The sequence below is a fragment of the Lithobates pipiens genome, unplaced genomic scaffold (genome assembly GCF_037356315.1).
Source record: "Lithobates pipiens isolate NorthernLeopardFrog02 unplaced genomic scaffold, aLitPip1_a1.2 Scaffold_18, whole genome shotgun sequence".
Taxonomy (NCBI): Eukaryota; Metazoa; Chordata; class Amphibia; order Anura; family Ranidae; genus Lithobates; species Lithobates pipiens.
Window position 1 is genome coordinate 566,168,015 of NW_027507758.1, and position 19,914 is coordinate 566,187,928.

At 46.5% G+C, this 19,914-nt stretch overlaps 1 protein-coding gene across 1 annotated transcript in view; it reads right to left on the minus strand.

Annotated features, from left to right (window-relative positions):
* LOC143990279 (serotriflin-like) overlaps positions 1-19,914 on the minus strand; it is a 69,454-nt gene that overhangs the window by 5,956 nt on the left and 43,584 nt on the right. The window contains exons 4-5 of the mRNA XM_077490340.1: positions 9,687-9,832; positions 7,464-7,558 (exon numbers count right to left, since the gene is read on the minus strand). Of these exons, the coding sequence (XP_077346466.1) occupies positions 7,464-7,558; positions 9,687-9,832 (241 nt within the window). The remainder of the gene's footprint in view (positions 1-7,463; positions 7,559-9,686; positions 9,833-19,914) is intronic.

Consider the following 19,914-nt stretch of genomic DNA (forward strand, 5'->3'; position numbering starts at 1 on the left):
TGACGCTAGTTAGGCAGGTAGGTATTTAGGTTCGCCGCAGCTTTTTATAGCGCCAGGGACCCCCATATACTACCGCATAAAGCCCCCTGATTGCCCCCTAGTTAACCCTTTCACCAGTGATCACCATATAACTGTTACAGGTGACGCTGGTTGGTTAGTTATTTTTTTATAGTTTCAGGGCACCCGCCATTTATTACCTAGTCTCACTAGTGTACCCCTAAATTTAGGGGTGTCTACTTTCTAAAATGGGGTCATTTGGGGGGGGGGGTTTGTGCCATCTTGGCATTTTATGGCCTTCAAAACTGTAACGCCCTTAGAAAGCCTGAAGGCGGTGCTTGGTTTTTGGGGCCCCGTACGCGGCTAGGCTCCCAAAAAGTCCCACATATGTGGTATCCCCGTACTCAGGAGAAGCAGCAGAATTTATTTTGGGGTGTCATTTCACATATGCCCATGGCATGCGTGAGCAATATATCATTTAGTGACAACTTTGTGAAAAAAAAAAAAAGTTTGTAATTTTCCCGCAACTTGTGGCAAAATATAAAATATTCCATGGACTCAACATGCCTCTCAGCAAATAGCTTGGGGTGTCTACTTTCTAAAATGGGGTCATTTGTGGGGGTTTTGTGCCATCTTGGCATTTTATGGCCTTCAAAACTGTAATAGGTAGTGAGAAGTGAACTCAAAAAATTACGCCCTTAGAAAGCCTGAAGGCGGTGCTTGGTTTTCGGGGCCCCGTACGCGGCTAGGCTCCCAAAAAGTCCCACATATGTGGTATCCCCGTACTCAGGAGAAGCAGCAGAATTTATTTTGGGGTGTCATTTCACATATGCCCATGGCATGCATGAGCAATATATCATTTAGTGACAACTTTGTGAAAAAAAAAAAAAAAAAAAAAAAGTTTGTAATTTTCCCGCAACTTGTGGCAAAATATAAAATATTCCATGGACTCAACATGCCTCTCAGCAAATAGCTTGGGGTGTCTACTTTCTAAAATGGGGTCATTTGTGGGGGTTTTGTGCCATCTTGGCATTTTATGGCCTTCAAAACTGTAATAGGTAGTGAGGCGTGAAATCAAAAATTTACGCCCTTAGAAAGCCTGAAGGCGGTGCTTGGTTTTCGGGGCCCTGTACGCGGCTAGGCTCCCAAAAAGTCCCACATATGTGGTATCCCCGTACTCAGGAGAAGCAGCAGAATTTATTTTGGGGTGTCATTTCACATACGCCCATAGCATGTGTGAGCAATATATCATTTAGTGACAACTTTGTGTAAAAAAAAAAAAAAAAATTTTTTTTTGTCATTATTCAATCGCTTGAGGCAAAAAAATAAAATATTCAATGGGCTCAACATGCCTCTTATCAATTTCCTTAGGGGGTCTACTTTCCAAAATGGGGTCATTTGGGGGGGTTTTGTACTGCCCTGTCATTTTAGCACCTCAAGAAATGAGATAGACAGTCGTAAACTAAAAGCTGCGTAAATTCCAGAAAACGTACCTTAGTTTGTAGATGTGACAACTTTTGCGCAAACCAATAAATATACAATTATTGACTTTTTTTTTACCAAAGACATGTGGCTGAATACATTTTGGCCTAAATGTATGACTAAAATTGAGTTTATTGGATTTTTCTAATAACAAAAAGTAGAAAATATCATTTTTTTTCAAAATTTGCGGTCTTTTTACGTTTATATCGCAAAAAATAAAAATCGCAGAGGCAATCAAATACCATCAAAAGAAAGCTCTATTTGTGGGAAGAAAAGGACGCAAATTTTGTTTGGGTACAACATTGCATGACCGCGCAATTACCAGTTAAAGCAGCGCAGTGCCAAAGTGTAAAAAGACCTCTGGTCATTTACCAGCAAAATGGTCCGGTCTGAAAGTGGTTAATGAAAAGTTTACAAGTTATTATGGTTATTTATTGAAAGTTATATTTGTTATTTATATATATATATATATTGGATAAATAAATCAAGGCCTGTCGGCCATTTACTCCAAACTTAGTCTGGTCTGGTTAATGGGGGAGTTGAGTTTGGAGAGTGGGGAGGTATTGTTATGGTGAAATTATTATGCAAAAGGGGTCAGACAATACAGAGGTCATGCTTTTGCATGCGCTGGCAGAGGAGCAATTCCCACTCCCAGAGAAAGAGTTGCGGGTACCAATCCAACAGCGCCTGCAAGAAGAGGGCAGTTTGAAGATGTGTTGGTGACTTCTGATATGAGGTCATTCTTTCAGCTGACCCATCGACAGGTGTCATCCGGATCCAGCATCAGGGATCGCCTAGACCGACAGGTGTCTGGGTTAACGGCCGATGTGGACGCTCTGAGGAGTGATGAACCCCTAGACTACTGGGTGGGCAGGCTTGACCTCTGGCCAGAGCTTGCCCAAATTGCAATGGAACTGTTGGCTTGCCCATTGTCCAGTGTCCTGTCCGAAAGGACGTTCAACGCAGCAGGGGGGATCGTGACAGATAAGCACAATCGCCTAGCTCACGACAGTGTTGACTACCTCACATTTCTGAAAATGAATGAGGCATGGATCTCGGAGGATTTCAACACATGTGACCAGTAGACCATGTATATCTCTATAAACAATTTATTTAATCGAGCACACAGACCTTTTTTCTACATTTGGCTCACTAGCTTGTACAAAAAAAGCACACCGTACTATATGCTCGTACCCTCCTGTTTGAAGAGGTTGAGCGGTGTCATATTTTTGGGGCCCAGCAGCGAGTTGCTGGTATCAGTGCTGCTGTCAGTGCTTTCTATCTCGGTGCTGGTGTCAGTGCTCTATATCACGGTGCTGATGTCAGTGCACTCTATCACTGTGCTGGTGTGGTGTCAGTGCACTCTATCACTGTGCTGGTGTGGTGTCAGTGCACTCTATCACGGTGCTGGTGTCAGTGCTCTATATCACAGTGCTGGTGTCAGTGCTCTATATCACATTGCTGGTGTCAGTGCACTCTATCACGGCGCTGGTGTCAGTGCTCTATATCACGGTGCTGGTGTCAGTGCTCTATATCACGGTGCTGGTGTCAATGCTCTCTATCACGGTGCTGGTGTGGTGTCAGTGCAGTCTATCACGGTGCTGGTGTCAGTGCTCTATATCACGGTGCTGGTGTCAGTGCTCTATATCACGGTGCTGGTGTCAGTGCGCTATATCACAGTGCTGGTGTCAGTGCTCTATATCACGGTGCTGGTGTCAGTTCACTCTATCACGGTGCTGGTGTCAGTGCTCTATATCACGGTGCTGGTGTCAGTGCTCTATATCATGGTGCTGGTGTCAGTGCACTCTATCACGGTGCTGGTGTCAGTGCTCTATATCACGGTGCTGGTGTCAGTGCTCTATATCACGGTGCTGGTTTCAGTGCACTCTATCACGGTGCTGGTGTCAGTGCTCTATATCACGGTGCTGGTGTCAGTGCTCTATATCACGGTGCTGGTGATCATCTCCTGCACCCTCGTCATAGCCTACCCTGACCTTTCCTCTCCTCCATTGCCTTCATGCGCTCCTGAGTCCTAAATTGTCAAGATTTCACATATAAAAAAAGAATGCTTGTAGTTGTCGATCCCAGATTCACTTCATACATGTGTTATGTCAGTGGCCATGTGGTGGAACTATGTGTGCACAGCTAGTAATTATTTTGTGGCTGGAAATATGACCTGTAGGTTTTTAAAGTTCGCCTGCCATTGAAGTCAATGGGGCCCGCCGCGAACTTCGCGGTTTGCAAACTTTTGTCCATCTCTACTCATTGTTTCTTGATTGATCTTGGTCTGTGAAGGTTCTCACTTAACCAGGTGATGGTATACAATATCTAGTAATAGATGGTTTAACTTAAATGGACTTGCTCTGTAATGTTGAAGGTGTAGTGCATATTGCAGCTTGTCCAGGCAGCTTTGTGCAGGTTTGAGTGTCAGGAAATTTTCTGTCTCATACTGTATGTAAAACCTAAAACAATTTGTCCTTATCATAGAGTACAGGACACAGTAATCAGTTTCTAGACCACAGGTTATAGGCACTACCTTCCAGTGACTAGACACTAGTAAAAGCTTTTGCTGGGTCTTCCCCGTAGTGTATCCATTAAAACCCCTCCCACAACATGAAGCTTCAGTTTTTTGTAAGTGTCCTTATGTGATGGACCACTTCTCCGTTTGGAGAACAGTTAATTGCTATTTTTCACCAGATTTCTTTTACCATACTTTGACTGACACTTCTATCCAAATCAAACTGCTTATGCCTTTTTGGCTCACTAGCAGTTTCCTGATTGGTTACCCTCAAGTATACTTTGAAAACCATACACAAAACTCTCAATAGGTTATAGTTTATGGTATGTGACCTACTGAGGAGATCGCTCTTTGCTTCCTGTCCTGGAAAAGCAACAAGATAAGAAAGGATATCTACCCAGAGTATGAGGATTTTCCATCCGAGACAGTTGTGACCAGAGCATTTACATCCATTGGAAGATTTCCCCTTACCACTTGTTCTGGTGACAATTGAAGTTTTGGATTTACCTTCACTTTCTGTCTCACCAGAAAAAATAGAGAGGTGAACCTCTCCAGCAGGAAAACAAAAAGCAAAAAAAGGATCCAACTTTTTCCCGTTCTAGCCAAAATGTATTTAAAAAGTTTTTCCTCTACATACACCCCCTATTCCTTCCTATCCCTCCTACCTTGTGTAAGAAAGATCTGCATACTTACCTACTTTTTTTTTTTTTTTTTTTTTAGTTCCGTCTGGCCATGTGATCTGGCTCCACTGTTTTATTGAACACTCAAAAACAGCTAAGAATTACAGGAACCGTGACATCACCCATAAGCTCCATGTCTCAACTGTTGTTGGCGCTTTCATCCTCTCCCCTGCAGCAGCTGTGTGACTGGCCGGAGCCGCAATGACGTCACTCCCACGTTCTATGACACAGGACTCTGAAGGAACGGCCCAGGTGGCTGTTCCTTCAGAGTGCATGTGCTGGTGATGTCACTGGCTGCATGTACAGTAAATATCTCCTATATGGTGCACGTTTAGGAGATAGTTACACCATCTATAGGCAAGCTTTATTATAGGTAAAAGTCATAGATGGGAGTTTACACCCACATTAATGCATAGAATGCATTAAGGTGAAAAATCCTAAGGCTTTACAACCACTTTAAACAACCCATAACATATCCACAAGGGCATTTTTAAAAAAATTACCGGAAACAATAACACCACCCAGCAAATATAAATGTTTATTGGTGTGGACAAGATCTAGGTCAAAATTACAAATACATCACTTAATATATCATAGAGAACATTATTAAGGATGCAAACCCAAAACCTTAAAGGTGTTGTAAAGTCTCATGTTTTTTCACCTTAATGCATTCTATGCATTTTCTTACCTGAACTTGATCGTTCCAGCGATGAGCATGATCCCAGAGGCTCCAGTCACTGTCTCGGTGTCCTCATTGGAGCAGTGTGACTCATGAGCGGATGCACCCGTGAAAATCGGCCCTCCTTGGAGGCACCCAATGAGGAGGAGGAGCCAGGAACGCCAATGGGGCACCCCAGAAAGGGAGAATCGGGGGTGCAGGTAAGCATAACATATTTGTTATTAAAAAATAACAAAAGCTTTTACAATCACTTTTACATACATTAAAGTTATATATTCAATGTAGTCTAAACTATGACTGTGACACAGAAAACAAGCTCAAGTAATCATACAGAATACAGTGTAAAGGAGAGAGTGCATGCTAGTCCAAATCAATTATTGTACAAATACATGGCAAAAAGATGAAACAGGAGAGCTTCAAAACTAGTGGACATCAAACCATCACACGTATATGAACTTTTTGCATGTCCCATTCCAAAACCATTGGCATTAATATGAAGTTGGCCTCTTCTCTTCTGGGAAGGCTGTCCATCAGATTCTTGAAAATGTCTGTGGAAATATGTGCCCATTAAAGTGGTTGGAAAGGCACAAGGCTTTTTACCTTCATGCATCCTATGCATGAAGGTGAAAAACCTTTTGTGTGCAGAAGCCCATCCAGCCCCCCTAATACTTACCTGAGCCCCCTCTTGATTCAGCGATGTCCACAAGAACCTTGGTTCTCTGGGAACTCGCGCTCCTAATTGGCTCCCACTACTGTCAATCACAGCCAGTGAGCCAATCAGGAGACAGAGGGGCCGGGGTCGAGCCACGGCTCCATGTGGGGGTGGACACATGGAGCTGTGGCTCGGGAGTGAACCTATTTGGGTGCCCCCACAGCAAGCTGCTGGCTGTGGAGGTAACCAGCAGGAGGGAGGGGCCAAGAGCATGTGGAACCCGAGAAGAGCAGAATCCGTGCTGCTCTGTGCAAAACCACTGCACTGAGCAGGTAATTATGACATGTTTGTTATTGTAATGTAAAAAACAAATGAGGGTTTAGTAATACTTTTCAAGCCGAAAGAACATTTGTGAGGTCATGTACTAATGTGGAATAAGAAGATCTGATTCACAATCGGTGCTCCCTATGGTGTTCAGTAGATGTGAGGTCAGGGCTCTATATAGGCAACTCGTGTTCTTCCTGGCTAAGCTGGTCATACAAAGTCTTTATGGAGCTGGCTTTGTGCACAGTGACACAGTCATTTTTGTAACAGAAAAAGGCTCTCCCCAAACTGGTGCCACAAGTTTGAAAACAAACTGTCTTTGTACTCTGTAACATTATCATTCCCCTTCACTTGAACACAATAATTTGGAGTGGTGCCCACATACTTTTCATCATATAGTAGGTGTAATTGTCAGGTGTCCATATCTATCTATCTACCTACTAAGGTCCTGGAGTGGCCTAGCCAGTCTCCAGACCTTAATCCCATAGGAAATATGTGGAGGGAGCTGAAGGTTTGAGTTACTAAACATCAGCCTTGAAACCTTAAAGGGATTGTAAAGTGAATTATTTTTTTTTTAAATAACAAACGTTATACTTACCTCCACTGTGCAGCTCGTTTTGCACAGAGTAGCCCCGAACCTGCTCTTCTGGGGTCCCTCGGCGGCTGTCTCTGCTTCCTCCCGCAGGTGCTTCTCACATTCATGCGAGCTCCCTCTCATGGTGAGAAGCATCTGGAGGCGCGCTCCCGTGATACAGCCGGCGGCTATAGCCGCTCGCTGTATCACACGGCCCCGCCCCCCGGCGCTCCACGTCAGTAGAATGCATTAAGGTGAAAATACATTTACCTTTACAACCCCTTTAATGACTTGGAGAGGATCTGCAAAGAGAAGAGGGACAAAATCCTTCCTGAGATGTGTGCTACAAGAAACGTCTGACCTCTGTGATTTCCAACAAGGGTTTTATCTATCTATCGTCTTGGACATATAATTTCCCATAATAGCCAATCTACTTCTCCTTTTAAGTATCTGGTGACAGGTTATAAAAAAAAATTAAAAAAAATAAACTCAGACCTGTTGGTATAAAATATTATGTTAATGTCATTCAGGTAAAAGAAAAAATGTGTTGCACTTACGAAGGGCAGTAGTGGCACACGTAGACATAGCTTAAAGTATTCTGGGGACAAAAATGTAAAGCGCAACCTAATTGCCAAGATTTGTGCCAGACAAACTGCAATGGATAGAAAAAAAAAAACATCATGATCAAGTAGATTACATCACTCTCACTCTAAAGAGTCAATTGATACCTATCAGTTTAATATAAAATGTTTCTTACATATGTCAGGGACTCATGGGGGTGATACATCTAGGCCTGAGTTTCCAGAACCTTCTCCATTACTCGGTGGTCCTACTTTCCCTCTTTGCTGAACTCCTTATGAAAATCTTAATTGTTAGGGTATTTTGCTAACCCACTGGCTTTAAAGTGGTATTGAAGTCAAAAGTTTAACTTTTGCCCTAGAGGTAAGCTTTTAAAAAGTTGTCTGAAAAAAAAAGGATCGTTCGTAACGAGGTGACGTTTGTTGCATACGACGGGATTACATAGCAGGTAGAAGCCAATAGCTTTGGTCTCGTAATTTAATCTGAGCATGCGTGGCACTTTGTCAGTAGGAATTCTCTACAAACGATCGGTAAAAAGTCCGATCGGATTTTTCTGTTGGAAATTTTAGATCCAGCTCTCAAATATATTCTGTCATAATTTCCAACAGAAAAAGTCAGATAGAGCCCACACACGATCGGATTTTCCGACAACATAATCCGATCAGACCTTTTCCGTCCGCGTGTACAGGGCATTACCTGTAGGTGCTTTTGAAATGGCCTGAACTTATGCTGTTTAGCAGGTACTGCTATTGGCTCCAGTTTCTGATGTCACTGGCACATGTGCAGTACTCTCTGCATTCAATACTGAGTGTGCTGTTAATGCAGAGATCATTGTGTTGCGATGGTGACTCCTGTGCGCATGTATGGGAGTGACATCATCACAGGCTGGCCATTCAAACCCTTGGAGAACATGTACCTGGAGGAAAGACCATGGGATGATGTAAGTGCTGGGAGCAGTGACAGTTCAGCACTAGAGGGCTCCATCTGAATGATAAGTCTGTGATATTGTGCTAGTAAGTAGTGCATTTTAATCAATTTGTTTCTTTTTTGTAGAGTCTACTACCGCTTTAATATTCATTGAGTCCCTAAACTGAAACAAGCGTGTAGATCAGGAAAACCAGTCAAAGTTGGAGCTCTTTATTTGCATACTTTCAACTGGGATCTATGGCAGAACAATCTTACTGGAGTCCCCAACAGATTTAAAAAGTTAGCCAATGGAGACATGGAGAAAAAAGTCCAGTGAGAGTAGAAAAGGTCCCAGTGTCAGTGGGAATAAACAATGCCATATCTTTAGTGGGAGGAATAATGCCTCATCATTGGTGTCAATGGGCAAAAGGGCGCCCCCATCATTAGTATAGGTGGGGTGAATAGTGTTCCATCATTGGTATCAGTGGGAGAAATAGCGTTCCATCATTGGTACATATGAGTGGGAGAAATAATGCCCCATCATTGGTGTCAGTGGGCAGTAGTGTGACCATCATTGGTATCAGTGGGAGAAATAGTGCTTCATTGTTGGTGTCAGTGGCAAAAACTATGACCCTGATTGTTGCTGTCAGAAGGAGAAATAGTGCCTCAAGGGCCAGATAAAGGAAAGCAAAGGGCCGCATCCGGCCCCTGGGCTGATGTTGACAATGCATCACACCTATTTGAATCAGCATTTGGAAGTGGGATATAAACTCCAAATATGTACACATATATTTTCATTTTTTTAGAGTACATTGGTTACCCACTGACTTACTGATAAGTGAGGCATTATCCTTAAGCCACCATTCACACTGGTGCAATTTGTCATGAAATTTGACAGTTCAAAATCGCATTAGAAGTCGTAGCTTATTGCTAGCAATAGAACCATTCAAATAGCCATGACTCATGTTGCTGCGACATTGAAAAAGGTTCCTGCAGGACTTTTTTTTCAATTTTACTGCGACTTGCATTGACTTAAATGAAGTCGCAAGGCACTGTGAAATTGGCAGTGCAAATCGCACTGATACGTGGCTTTGAACTCTCACCGAAGTAGTGCCATTTCAATACTGCACCAGTGTGAACGGAGTCTTAAAGTAGTTGCATTGAAGTTTTGTGCTGTAACAGCAGGTTGTATGCAAGTGAATAATGGATCAATGATAACATGAAGCAGTTCGGCAATCAAAAGTGTGTTTATAACAAAATAAAGTGAAATAAATTGTAGAAAATACTATATATACCTGGGTATAATGGCCAATAACTTTGCCTTCTGCTACTGCTCCTTTTCCATATTCAAAGTCATTCTTTTCATCCCACCAGCCTAGCAAAACCTTAAGCCAGCTGACCAGTTTGCTAGAAAAGTAAAGGTTCTCTCCGCATCCCCAATCTGAAAGAAAAAGTTTAACATGGATATAAAATTATTCATATATATTTTGTTTATTACATTAGTATCCACCACACCCCAGGAGCTAAGGGGTCCGTCATTCTCAGATACTTTCTACATGGCCCCCAGCAGATTCCTTCTAGCAGGTATTCTTCAGGTATATGTGTCTGAACATTTTCTTTATTATACACAGTGATGAGCTGATTTTAGGGAATCCAACCCACTGAAGGTTTGATAGTGTGTGTACACACAACCTTTCTCAACCTTTTTAATATGGAGGAACTCTTGAAATAACTTTCCGGTCTCAGGGATTCCTTGCTAATAGTTACTCTATCTAGAGCTTACAGCACATTCATGCCATGGTCACTGGGAAGGATGCTTCTTATATTTGCGGTCATTCGGAATAATCCCCCTTACAGAGAGATCGATGCTGTCAGTGGTTAGTTATCTATGAGGCAGAGATTGCTCATTGTTCAAGGAACAAGTAGCAAACTCTGGAGGAAGCCTAGGGTTTCATGAAACCCTAGTTGAGAAAGGCTGGTGTAGGCTGTAGAGGGATTCGCTCAGCTGGGAGGATATTTATAATCTGAAATAAAATGAGCTAGTAAAGGGGTCGATCAAACCCCTTACTACATATTTTTTATTTATTTATTTTTTAACAAAATTTTATTAAAGTTTTGCATAATACAAACAGCAAGTCAATTGACAGTTCGTGAAATATACAACTATGAAGTAATTGAGTAGGCAAGTATTGGAACAAAATCCAAACGTTAGCATGAGGAAAAGAAAGGGAGGGGAGGGAGAGAAGAAAAGAAAAGAGAAAAAGAAAAAAAAGAGGGGGGGGGGGTTGTATACCATCTTATTTTCAGAACAGTATAGTAGACCACACCTGAAGAGGAAGATAACAATTGGTGTCTCTAACCCAATTTGTATGTCTCTTAAGCGTGAAAAGTACCCATGGTAGACCTGTAGGAGTCCTGGAAGTGGAAGCAGGTAGATGGGCTGTTCAGGAAAGACCAAAAGCATATAAATCCAAAGAAGGTCCAGTTCGGTCCAGATTAGGCCATTAGGCTCATGGTGGATAGTGCAGGATGTTGAGGGGATGCGTGGGAAGGTGGGAGGCCGGTAACTTAAGTTTCCCCAGCGAGTTCGTAAGGTCACGTTTGAGGTACCAGTCGGTATACCTGAAGGGGTATATGAGAGATGGAATGTCTGCCGAACAGAACGAGTGTTCAATGTAATCTTTCCACCTTGAGAAAAAGTGAACAGTAGACTGAAAATGCGAGGACATAGTATCAAGTCTTTCCATGTAGAACAGGGAAAGGAGAGCTTGTTTCACGCCTTGGAGGCCTGGAGGAGATGAGTTGGTCCAGTGTTTCATAATGGTTCTTCGAGCTGCCAGAAGACAAACGTGTGTCCAATGGGTAAGAGCAAGAGATCCTGGTTGTGCCCCCAAAGGGATTGAGGGTTCACAGCTGAATAAGCAGGTGAGTGGATCCTTAGGCAGATGCAAATCGGTAATGGTGAATATGTAGTCCAGCACTGAATCCCAGAAGGTGGAAATTGAAGCACAGTCCCACAGGCGATGGAGCAGGGTAGGGCGATCAAGTGAGCACCATGGGCACTGAGCTTGGGAGGGATCCACGTTACTAGTGTGAAAGGGATAGTAGGCCCTATGGGTAAGCTTAAATTGGGTTTCCCGCCAGGTTTCCGAAATTATGAGTTTATGGATAAGTCTGTATCCCCGTAGAATGTTTTCCGGGAGGCTCGTGTCACCGAAGATGGAAGCCCAATTTTTAAAGGGAGCAAGGTGATATTTATCAGCTTGACGGGTGATGAGTTAAGCATAAAGATTGGAGATGGAGTATTTGTCTTGTTGAAGCATAGAATCCAAGGAGGATGTAGAGCAAGAGTCTGGCCGAGACCCTCCTATCGTTTGTAGATAGTGGATCAGTTGGTAATAGTGGAACACCTGAGATGGAGGGAGGGAGTATTCCTGAGCCAAGGCTTGGTACGGTTTGAGTCTTCCTCGAGCACGGTCATAGAGGGAGGCAATTGTGGTAAGGCCTTGTGCGCCCCAAAATGTAAAAGCTGGATGGGCCGTAGAAGGGGGAAACATTGGGTTACCCTGGATGGTCAGGTGTTTGGATATGTTCGTGGGTAATCCCATGAGTTTCCGAACTTCCCTCCAAGCTATCACCGTATCTCGGACGAGTACATTCATTTTGAGGTGACCTGGAAGAGCATGCAGATTGGAATGGAGAACAGCTGGGAGTGTATAGGGGTGTACCAATGCTTTCTCAAGATCATGGTTCGAATACCTAGATTTGCCTACTATCCAATCGAGACCTTGACGTAGAAGGCAGGAGTAGTGATGGACGAACTTCCGACGGGACGTTTCGCGAACGCGAAACGCGAACGGACACAAACGTTCGCGAAAACGACCGTTCGCCGCGGGCTCCATTGACTTCAATGGGAGGCGAATTTCGCAAACCTTTAGGTCGAATTTGCGGCCACGGGGTAATTATTAGGGGGTAGCACGTAGTCCCACCACCTGGACAATAGCATAATACATGTATGAGGTGAATTTGGGATCGATAACTACAAGCATTTTTTTTTTATTTGGGAAATTGTTCTGACAATTCAGGACTATGGAGCTAATGAAGGCAATGGAGGAGAGGGAAGGTCAGGGACCAGGGTAGGCAAACAAGAGGGTGCAGGAGATACAGAGCACTGACAGCAGCACCGTAATACAGAGCACTGACATCAGCACCGTGACATACAGCGCTGACAGCAGCTCCGTGACATACAGCGCTGACAGCAGCTCCGTGACATACAGCGCTGACAGCAGCTCCGTGACATACAGCGCTGACAGCAGCTCCGTGACATACAGCGCTGACAGCAGCTCCGTGACATACAGCGCTGACAGCAGCACCGTGACATACAGCGCTGACAGCAGCTCCGTGACATACAGCGCTGACAGCAGCTCCGTGACATACAGCGCTGACAGCAGCTCCGTGACATACAGCACTGACAGCAGCTCCGTGACATACAGCGCTGACAGCAGCTCCGTGACATACAGCGCTGACAGCAGCACCGTGACATACAGCGCTGACAGCAGCTCCGTGACATACAGCGCTGACAGCAGCTCCGTGACATACAGCGCTGACAGCAGCTCCGTGACATACAGCGCTGACAGCAGCTCCGTGACATACAGCGCTGACAGCAGCTCCGTGACATACAGCGCTGACAGCAGCTCCGTGACATACAGCGCTGACAGCAGCTCCGTGACATACAGCGCTGACAGCAGCTCCGTGACATACAGCGCTGACAGCAGCTCCGTGACATACAGCGCTGACAGCAGCACCGTAAGCAGCCCCAGGAGGAAGTCAGCACAGCACAGGGATGGTGTGATCCCCTCATAATAAGAACCCCCAGGAGGAAGTCAGCACAGCACAGGGATGGTGGGAGCCCCTCATAATAAGAACACCCAGGAGGAAGTCAGCACAGCACAGGGATGGTGGGAACCCCTCATAATAAGCAGCCCCAGTAGAAATATGACACCGCTCAACCTCTTCAAAGAGGAGGGTAGGGGCATATAGTACGGTGTGCTTTTTTGGGTCAGGGAAGTGAGCCAAATGAATTAAGAAGGTCTGTGTGCTTGATTCCAAAAATTGTTTATAGACATATACATGGTCTACTGATCACATGTGTTGAATTCCTCCGAGATCCATGCCTCATTCATTTTTAGAAATGTGAGGTAGTTAACACTGTGGTGAGCTAGGCGAGTACGCTTATCGGTCACAATCCCCCCTGCTGCGCTGAACGTCCTTTCGGACAGGACACTGGATGAGGGGCAAGCCAACAGTTCGATTGCAAATTGGGCAAGCTCTGGCCAGAGGTCAAGCCTGCCCACCCAGTAGTCTAGGGGTTCATCACTCCTCAGAGCGTCCACATCGGCCGTTAACCCAATGTAGTCGGACACCTGACGGTCTAGGCGTTCCCTGATGCTGGATCCGGATGACACCTGTCGATGGGTCGGCTGAAAGAATGACCTCATATCCGAAGTCACCAACACATCTTCAAACCGGCCTCTTCTTGCAGGCGCTGTTGGATTGGTACCCGCAAATCCTTCTCTGGGAGTGGGAATTGCTCCTCTGCCAGCGCACGCAAAAGCAGAATGCAGCATTTCTCGAAGCAAGGCCTGGAAGTGCTGCATTCTGACAGCCCTCTGCGACGGCGGTAACATTTCCGCCATTTTGTGTTTGTACCGGGGGTCTAAGTACGTTGCCACCCAGTACTGGTCCTTGACCCTCATGCTTTTTATACGGGGGTCCCTATTAAAACACTGGAGCATGAAGGCCCCCATTTGCACTAAAGTGGAAGCGGTGTGGTGGCCTGGCTCCTGCTCATCATCCAGGATAATGTCGTCCTCTTCATTCTCCTCTCCCCATCCTCGCACAACAGGGATCCCAGAAAGGTTTAAAGCATGCTCTTCTTGCTCCTGCTCATCCGCCCCGGCACCATCCTCCTCTGACTCCTCATCAGACTCCTGTTGTTGACTTGTCTCAGATAGAGTAGCCCCCCCTGGGAATTCATCCAGCATTGCGACTTCCTCATCTTCCCGCTCCTGCTCCTCCACAGCCTGATCAATGACACGACGCAATGCACGCTCCAGAAAGAAGGCATAAGGTACCATGTCACTGATGGCGCCATGGCTGCGACTGACCAGTTTGGTGATCTCCTCAAATGGCCGCAGAAGTCTGCATGTGTCGCGCATGAGCAGCCACTGGCGCGGTGAAAAAAAACCCAGCTCCCCAGAACCGTTTCTTTCGCAGAGTTCATACAGGTAGACGTTAACTGCACGTTTCTGCTGGAGCAGCCTATCAAGCATATAGAAGGTTGAGTTCCATCGCGTCGGGCAATCGCAAATAAGACGTCTGACCGGCAGATGGTGTCGCCGCTGAATGTCAGCAAGGCGAGCCATGGCCGTGTAAGATCTTCTGAAATGGGCCGAGATTTTCCTTGCCTGCCGCAAGATGTCCTGGACCCCAGGGTATTTGACAAGGAATCGCTGCACGACCAAGTTTAAGACGTGTGCCATGCACGGCACGTGCGTGATTTTGCCCTGTTTCAATGCGCTAAGCAGATTGGCACCGTTGTCACACACCACTTTACCAACTGTCAAATTGAGCGGTGTTAGCCACTCATCTGCCTGTGAACGCAAAGCTGAAAGGAGTGCCGGGCCAGTGTGGCTCTTTGCTTCCAGGCACAACAGACGCAGCACGGCATGGCAACGTCTCACCTGGCATGTGGAATAGGTTCTGGGGAGCTTGGGCGGTGCAGTGGAAGAGACGCTAGCAGCGGAAAAGGAGGAGGCAGCTGAGGAGGAGAGGGAGGAGGATGGAGTAGGAGGAGGAGAAGAAGAGTCAGGCCTGCATGCAATCCGTGGCGGTAAAACCAAATCTACACGGGTGCCACGGGTTACATGCTTGACGGCCGTCAGAAGGTTCACCCAGTGGGCAGTAAAACTGATATACCTTCCCTGCCCGTGTTTGCTAGACCACGTGTCTGTGGTCAGATGTATCTTGGCACCGACACTGTGTGCCAGAGATACATTCACTTGCCGCTGAACATGGCCATATAGCTCTGGGATGCCCTTCTCTGAGAAATACTTCCTTCCTGGGACCTTCCATTGTGGTGTTCCAATGGCCACAAATTTGCGAAAGGCCTCCGAGTCCACCAGTTTATATGGCAGTAGTTGGCGGGCTATGAGTTCTGACAAGCCAGCCGCCAACCGTTGGGCAAGAGGGTTATCCGGCGTCATCATTTTTTTACGCTCAAACATTAGGCCCACGGAAGCCTGCCTTTTTGCAGAAAAATGTGAGCTTGGCGTGATGGAAGGTGGAGTGGAGGACAATTGTGAGGAGAGAGGAGAAGGAGAAGTAGAAGACGAGGCTGGACGGTGAGAGCCTGCAGTGTGGCTTTGTGTGTTCCGTTGCTCCCACTGGGCTCGGTGATGGCTGCTCATGTGCCTTCTTAAGGCGGTCGTCCCTAGGTGAGTATTGGGCTTACCGCGACTAACGCGTTGACTGCAAAGATTGCAGATGGCAACGCTATTGTCAGCAGCGGACACGTTAAAAAAAGCCCACACTGCGGAGCCATGTGCCGGTGTCCTGGGAGCGCCAGATGTGACCGTACATGGTCGATGACTCGCTCCTGATACATTTGCAGTCTGCTTTGTCCCTGCTGTGCAATGTAAGTCATTGCTGCTTCTCCTCCCTATCTGCTGGTCCATATCTCCCTCTGAACTCCCCTCCTCTTCCTCTCTTGTGGGCACCCACGTGACATCACTAGACACGTCATCATCAACGTCACCTTCCCCACCGCTATAAGTAGAGTAGGCAGCAACACCGGGGACCAACCTCCTCCTTGGGCTGATCTGGGTACTGGCGTCAGACTGCTGAGTAGCGCTTGTTGCTACCTCCTCTTCCTGATCCAATACCAAGAGTGGCTGCGCATCAGAAATGTCCTCTTGATATGGATCGGAAAATAATTCCAGTGACTCAAGCGGAAGGTATGTGGTGGTGGTGGTGGTGGTCGTGTTGTTGGTGGTAGTGTCTTTGGGGGTGCACATAGCAGAGAGTGAAGAAGAGGGTGCAGATCGAGAGGATGAGGAGGGTGCAGAAGAGTAAGGCTGAGCGAGCCACTCAACCAAGTCTGGTGCATCCTTTAAAGTAATTGAACGCACCTTCTGCAACTTCCCACTTTGGCTCAAGCCTGTTGCTCCTGCCCTACCCCTACCACCCCTGCGGAAGGGCCTGCCTCTTCCTCTGCATGTCATTTTTTAAATGACCCTGTGACAAAACTCTTAGTCCCTATACCGCTGAAGGACTGCTGCAGTATAGGTGAGCGGTCAGCAGTGGTGCACGTCAACCCTATCTATTGTGGACCTATAGCGGTCCTTACAGAACAGCAGACTGTACCGCACTCAAGCCTATGTACCGTAGCACCCTATACCAAGTTACCAGTCCTTATAAGAACTTTTGTGGACCAAGCAGGTTGTGTATTAGTGTTTAGCAGACTGTACGTCAGTCCCTATACCGCTGAAGGACTGCTGCAGTATAGGGCAGCGGTCAGCAGTGGTGCACGTCAACCCTATCTATTGTGGACCGATAGCGGTCCTTACAGAACAGCAGACTGTACCGCACTCAAGCCTATGTACCGTAGCACCCTATACCAAGTTACCAGTCCTTATAAGAACTTTTGTGGACCAAGCAGGTTGTGTGTTAGTGTTTAGCAGACTGTGCGTCAGTCCCTATACCGCTGAAGGACTGCTGCAGTATAGGGCAGCGGTCAGCAGTAGTGCACGGCAACCCTATGTATTGTGGACCGATAGCGGTCCTTACAGAACAGCAGACTGTAACGCACTCAGGCCTATGTACCGTAGCACCCTATACCAAGTTACCAGTCCTTATAAGAACTTTTGTGGAACAAGCAGGTTGTGTGTTAGTGATTAGCAGACTGTACGTCAGTCCCTATACCAATGAAGGACTGCTGCAGTATAGGGCAGCGGTCAGCAGTAGTGCACGGCAACCCTATGTATTGTGGACCGATAGCGGTCCTTACAGAACAGCAGACTGTACTGCACTCAGGCCTATGTACCGTAGCACCCTATACCAAGTTACCAGTCCTTATAAAAACTTTTGTGGACCAAGCAGGTTGTGTGTTAGTGTTTAGCAGACTGTGCGTCAGTCCCTATACCGCTGAAGGACTGCTGCAGTATAGGGCAGCGGTCAGCAGTAGTGCACGGCAACCCTATGTATTGTGGACCGATAGCGGTCCTTACAGAACAGCAGACTGTAACGCACTCAGGCCTATGTACCGTAGCACCCTATACCAAGTTACCAGTCCTTATAAGAACTTTTGTGGACCAAGCAGGTTGTGTGTTAGTGATTAGCAGACTGTACGTCAGTCCCTATACCAATGAAGGACTGCTGCAGTATAGGGCAGCGGTCAGCAGTAGTGCACGGCAACCCTATGTATTGTGGACCGATAGCGGTCCTTACAGAACAGCAGACTGTAACGCACTCAGGCCTATGTACCGTAGCACCCTATACCAAGTTACCAGTCCTTATAAAAACTTTTGTGGACCAAGCAGGTTGTGTGTTAGTGTTTAGCAGACTGTGCGTCAGTCCCTATACCGCTGAAGGACTGCTGCAGTATAGGGCAGCGGTCAGCAGTGGTGCACGTCAACCCTATCTATTGTGGACCGATAGCGGTCCTTACAGAACAGCAGACTGTACCGCACTCAAGCCTATGTACCGTAGCACCCTATACCAAGTTACCAGTCCTTATAAGAACTTTTGTGGACCAAGCAGGTTGTGTATTAGTGTTTAGCAGACTGTACGTCAGTCCCTATACCGCTGAAGGACTGCTGCAGTATAGGGCAGCGGTCAGCAGTGGTGCACGTCAACCCTATCTATTGTGGACCGATAGCGGTCCTTACAGAACAGCAGACTGTACCGCACTCAAGCCTATGTACCGTAGCACCCTATACCAAGTTACCAGTCCTTATAAGAACTTTTGTGGAACAAGCAGGTTGTGTGTTAGTGATTAGCAGACTGTACGTCAGTCCCTATACCAATGAAGGACTGCTGCAGTATAGGGCAGCGGTCAGCAGTAGTGCACGGCAACCCTATGTATTGTGGACCGATAGCGGTCCTTACAGAACAGCAGACTGTAACGCACTCAGGCCTATGTACCGTAGCACCCTATACCAAGTTACCAGTCCTTATAAGAACTTTTGTGGACCAAGCAGGTTGTGTGTTAGTGATTAGCAGACTGTACGTCAGTCCCTATACCAATGAAGGACTGCTGCAGTATAGGGCAGCGGTCAGCAGTAGTGCACGGCAACCCTATGTATTGTGGACCGATAGCGGTCCTTACAGAACAGCAGACTGTACTGCACTCAGGCCTATGTACCGTAGCACCCTATACCAAGTTACCAGTCCTTATAAGAACTTTTGTGGACCAAGCAGGTTGTGTGTTAGTGTTTAGCAGACTGTGCGTCAGTCCCTATACCGCTGAAGGACTGCTGCAGTATAGGGCAGCGGTCAGCAGTAGTGCACGGCAACCCTATGTATTGTGGACCGATAGCGGTCCTTACAGAACAGCAGACTGTAACGCACTCAGGCCTATGTACCGTAGCACCCTATACCAAGTTACCAGTCCTTATAAGAACTTTTGTGGACCAAGCAGGTTGTGTGTTAGTGATTAGCAGACTGTACGTCAGTCCCTATACCAATGAAGGACTGCTGCAGTATAGGGCAGCGGTCAGCAGTAGTGCACGGCAACCCTATGTATTGTGGACCGATAGCGGTCCTTACAGAACAGCAGACTGTAACGCACTCAGGCCTATGTACCGTAGCACCCTATACCAAGTTACCAGTCCTTATAAAAACTTTTGTGGACCAAGCAGGTTGTGTGTTAGTGTTTAGCAGACTGTGCGTCAGTCCCTATACCGCTGAAGGACTGCTGCAGTATAGGGCAGCGGTCAGCAGTAGTGCACGGCAACCCTATGTATTGTGGACCGATAGCGGTCCTTACAGAACAGCAGACTGTAACGCACTCAGGCCTATGTACCGTAGCACCCTATACCAAGTTACCAGTCCTTATAAGAACTTTTGTGGACCAAGCAGGTTGTGTGTTAGTGATTAGCAGACTGTACGTCAGTCCCTATACCAATGAAGGACTGCTGCAGTATAGGGCAGCGGTCAGCAGTAGTGCACGGCAACCCTATGTATTGTGGACCGATAGCGGTCCTTACAGAACAGCAGACTGTAACGCACTCAGGCCTATGTACCGTAGCACCCTATACCAAGTTACCAGTCCTTATAAAAACTTTTGTGGACCAAGCAGGTTGTGTGTTAGTGTTTAGCAGACTGTGCGTCAGTCCCTATACCGCTGAAGGACTGCTGCAGTATAGGGCAGCGGTCAGCAGTAGTGCACGGCAACCCTATGTATTGTGGACCGATAGCGGTCCTTACAGAACAGCAGACTGTAACGCACTCAGGCCTATGTAC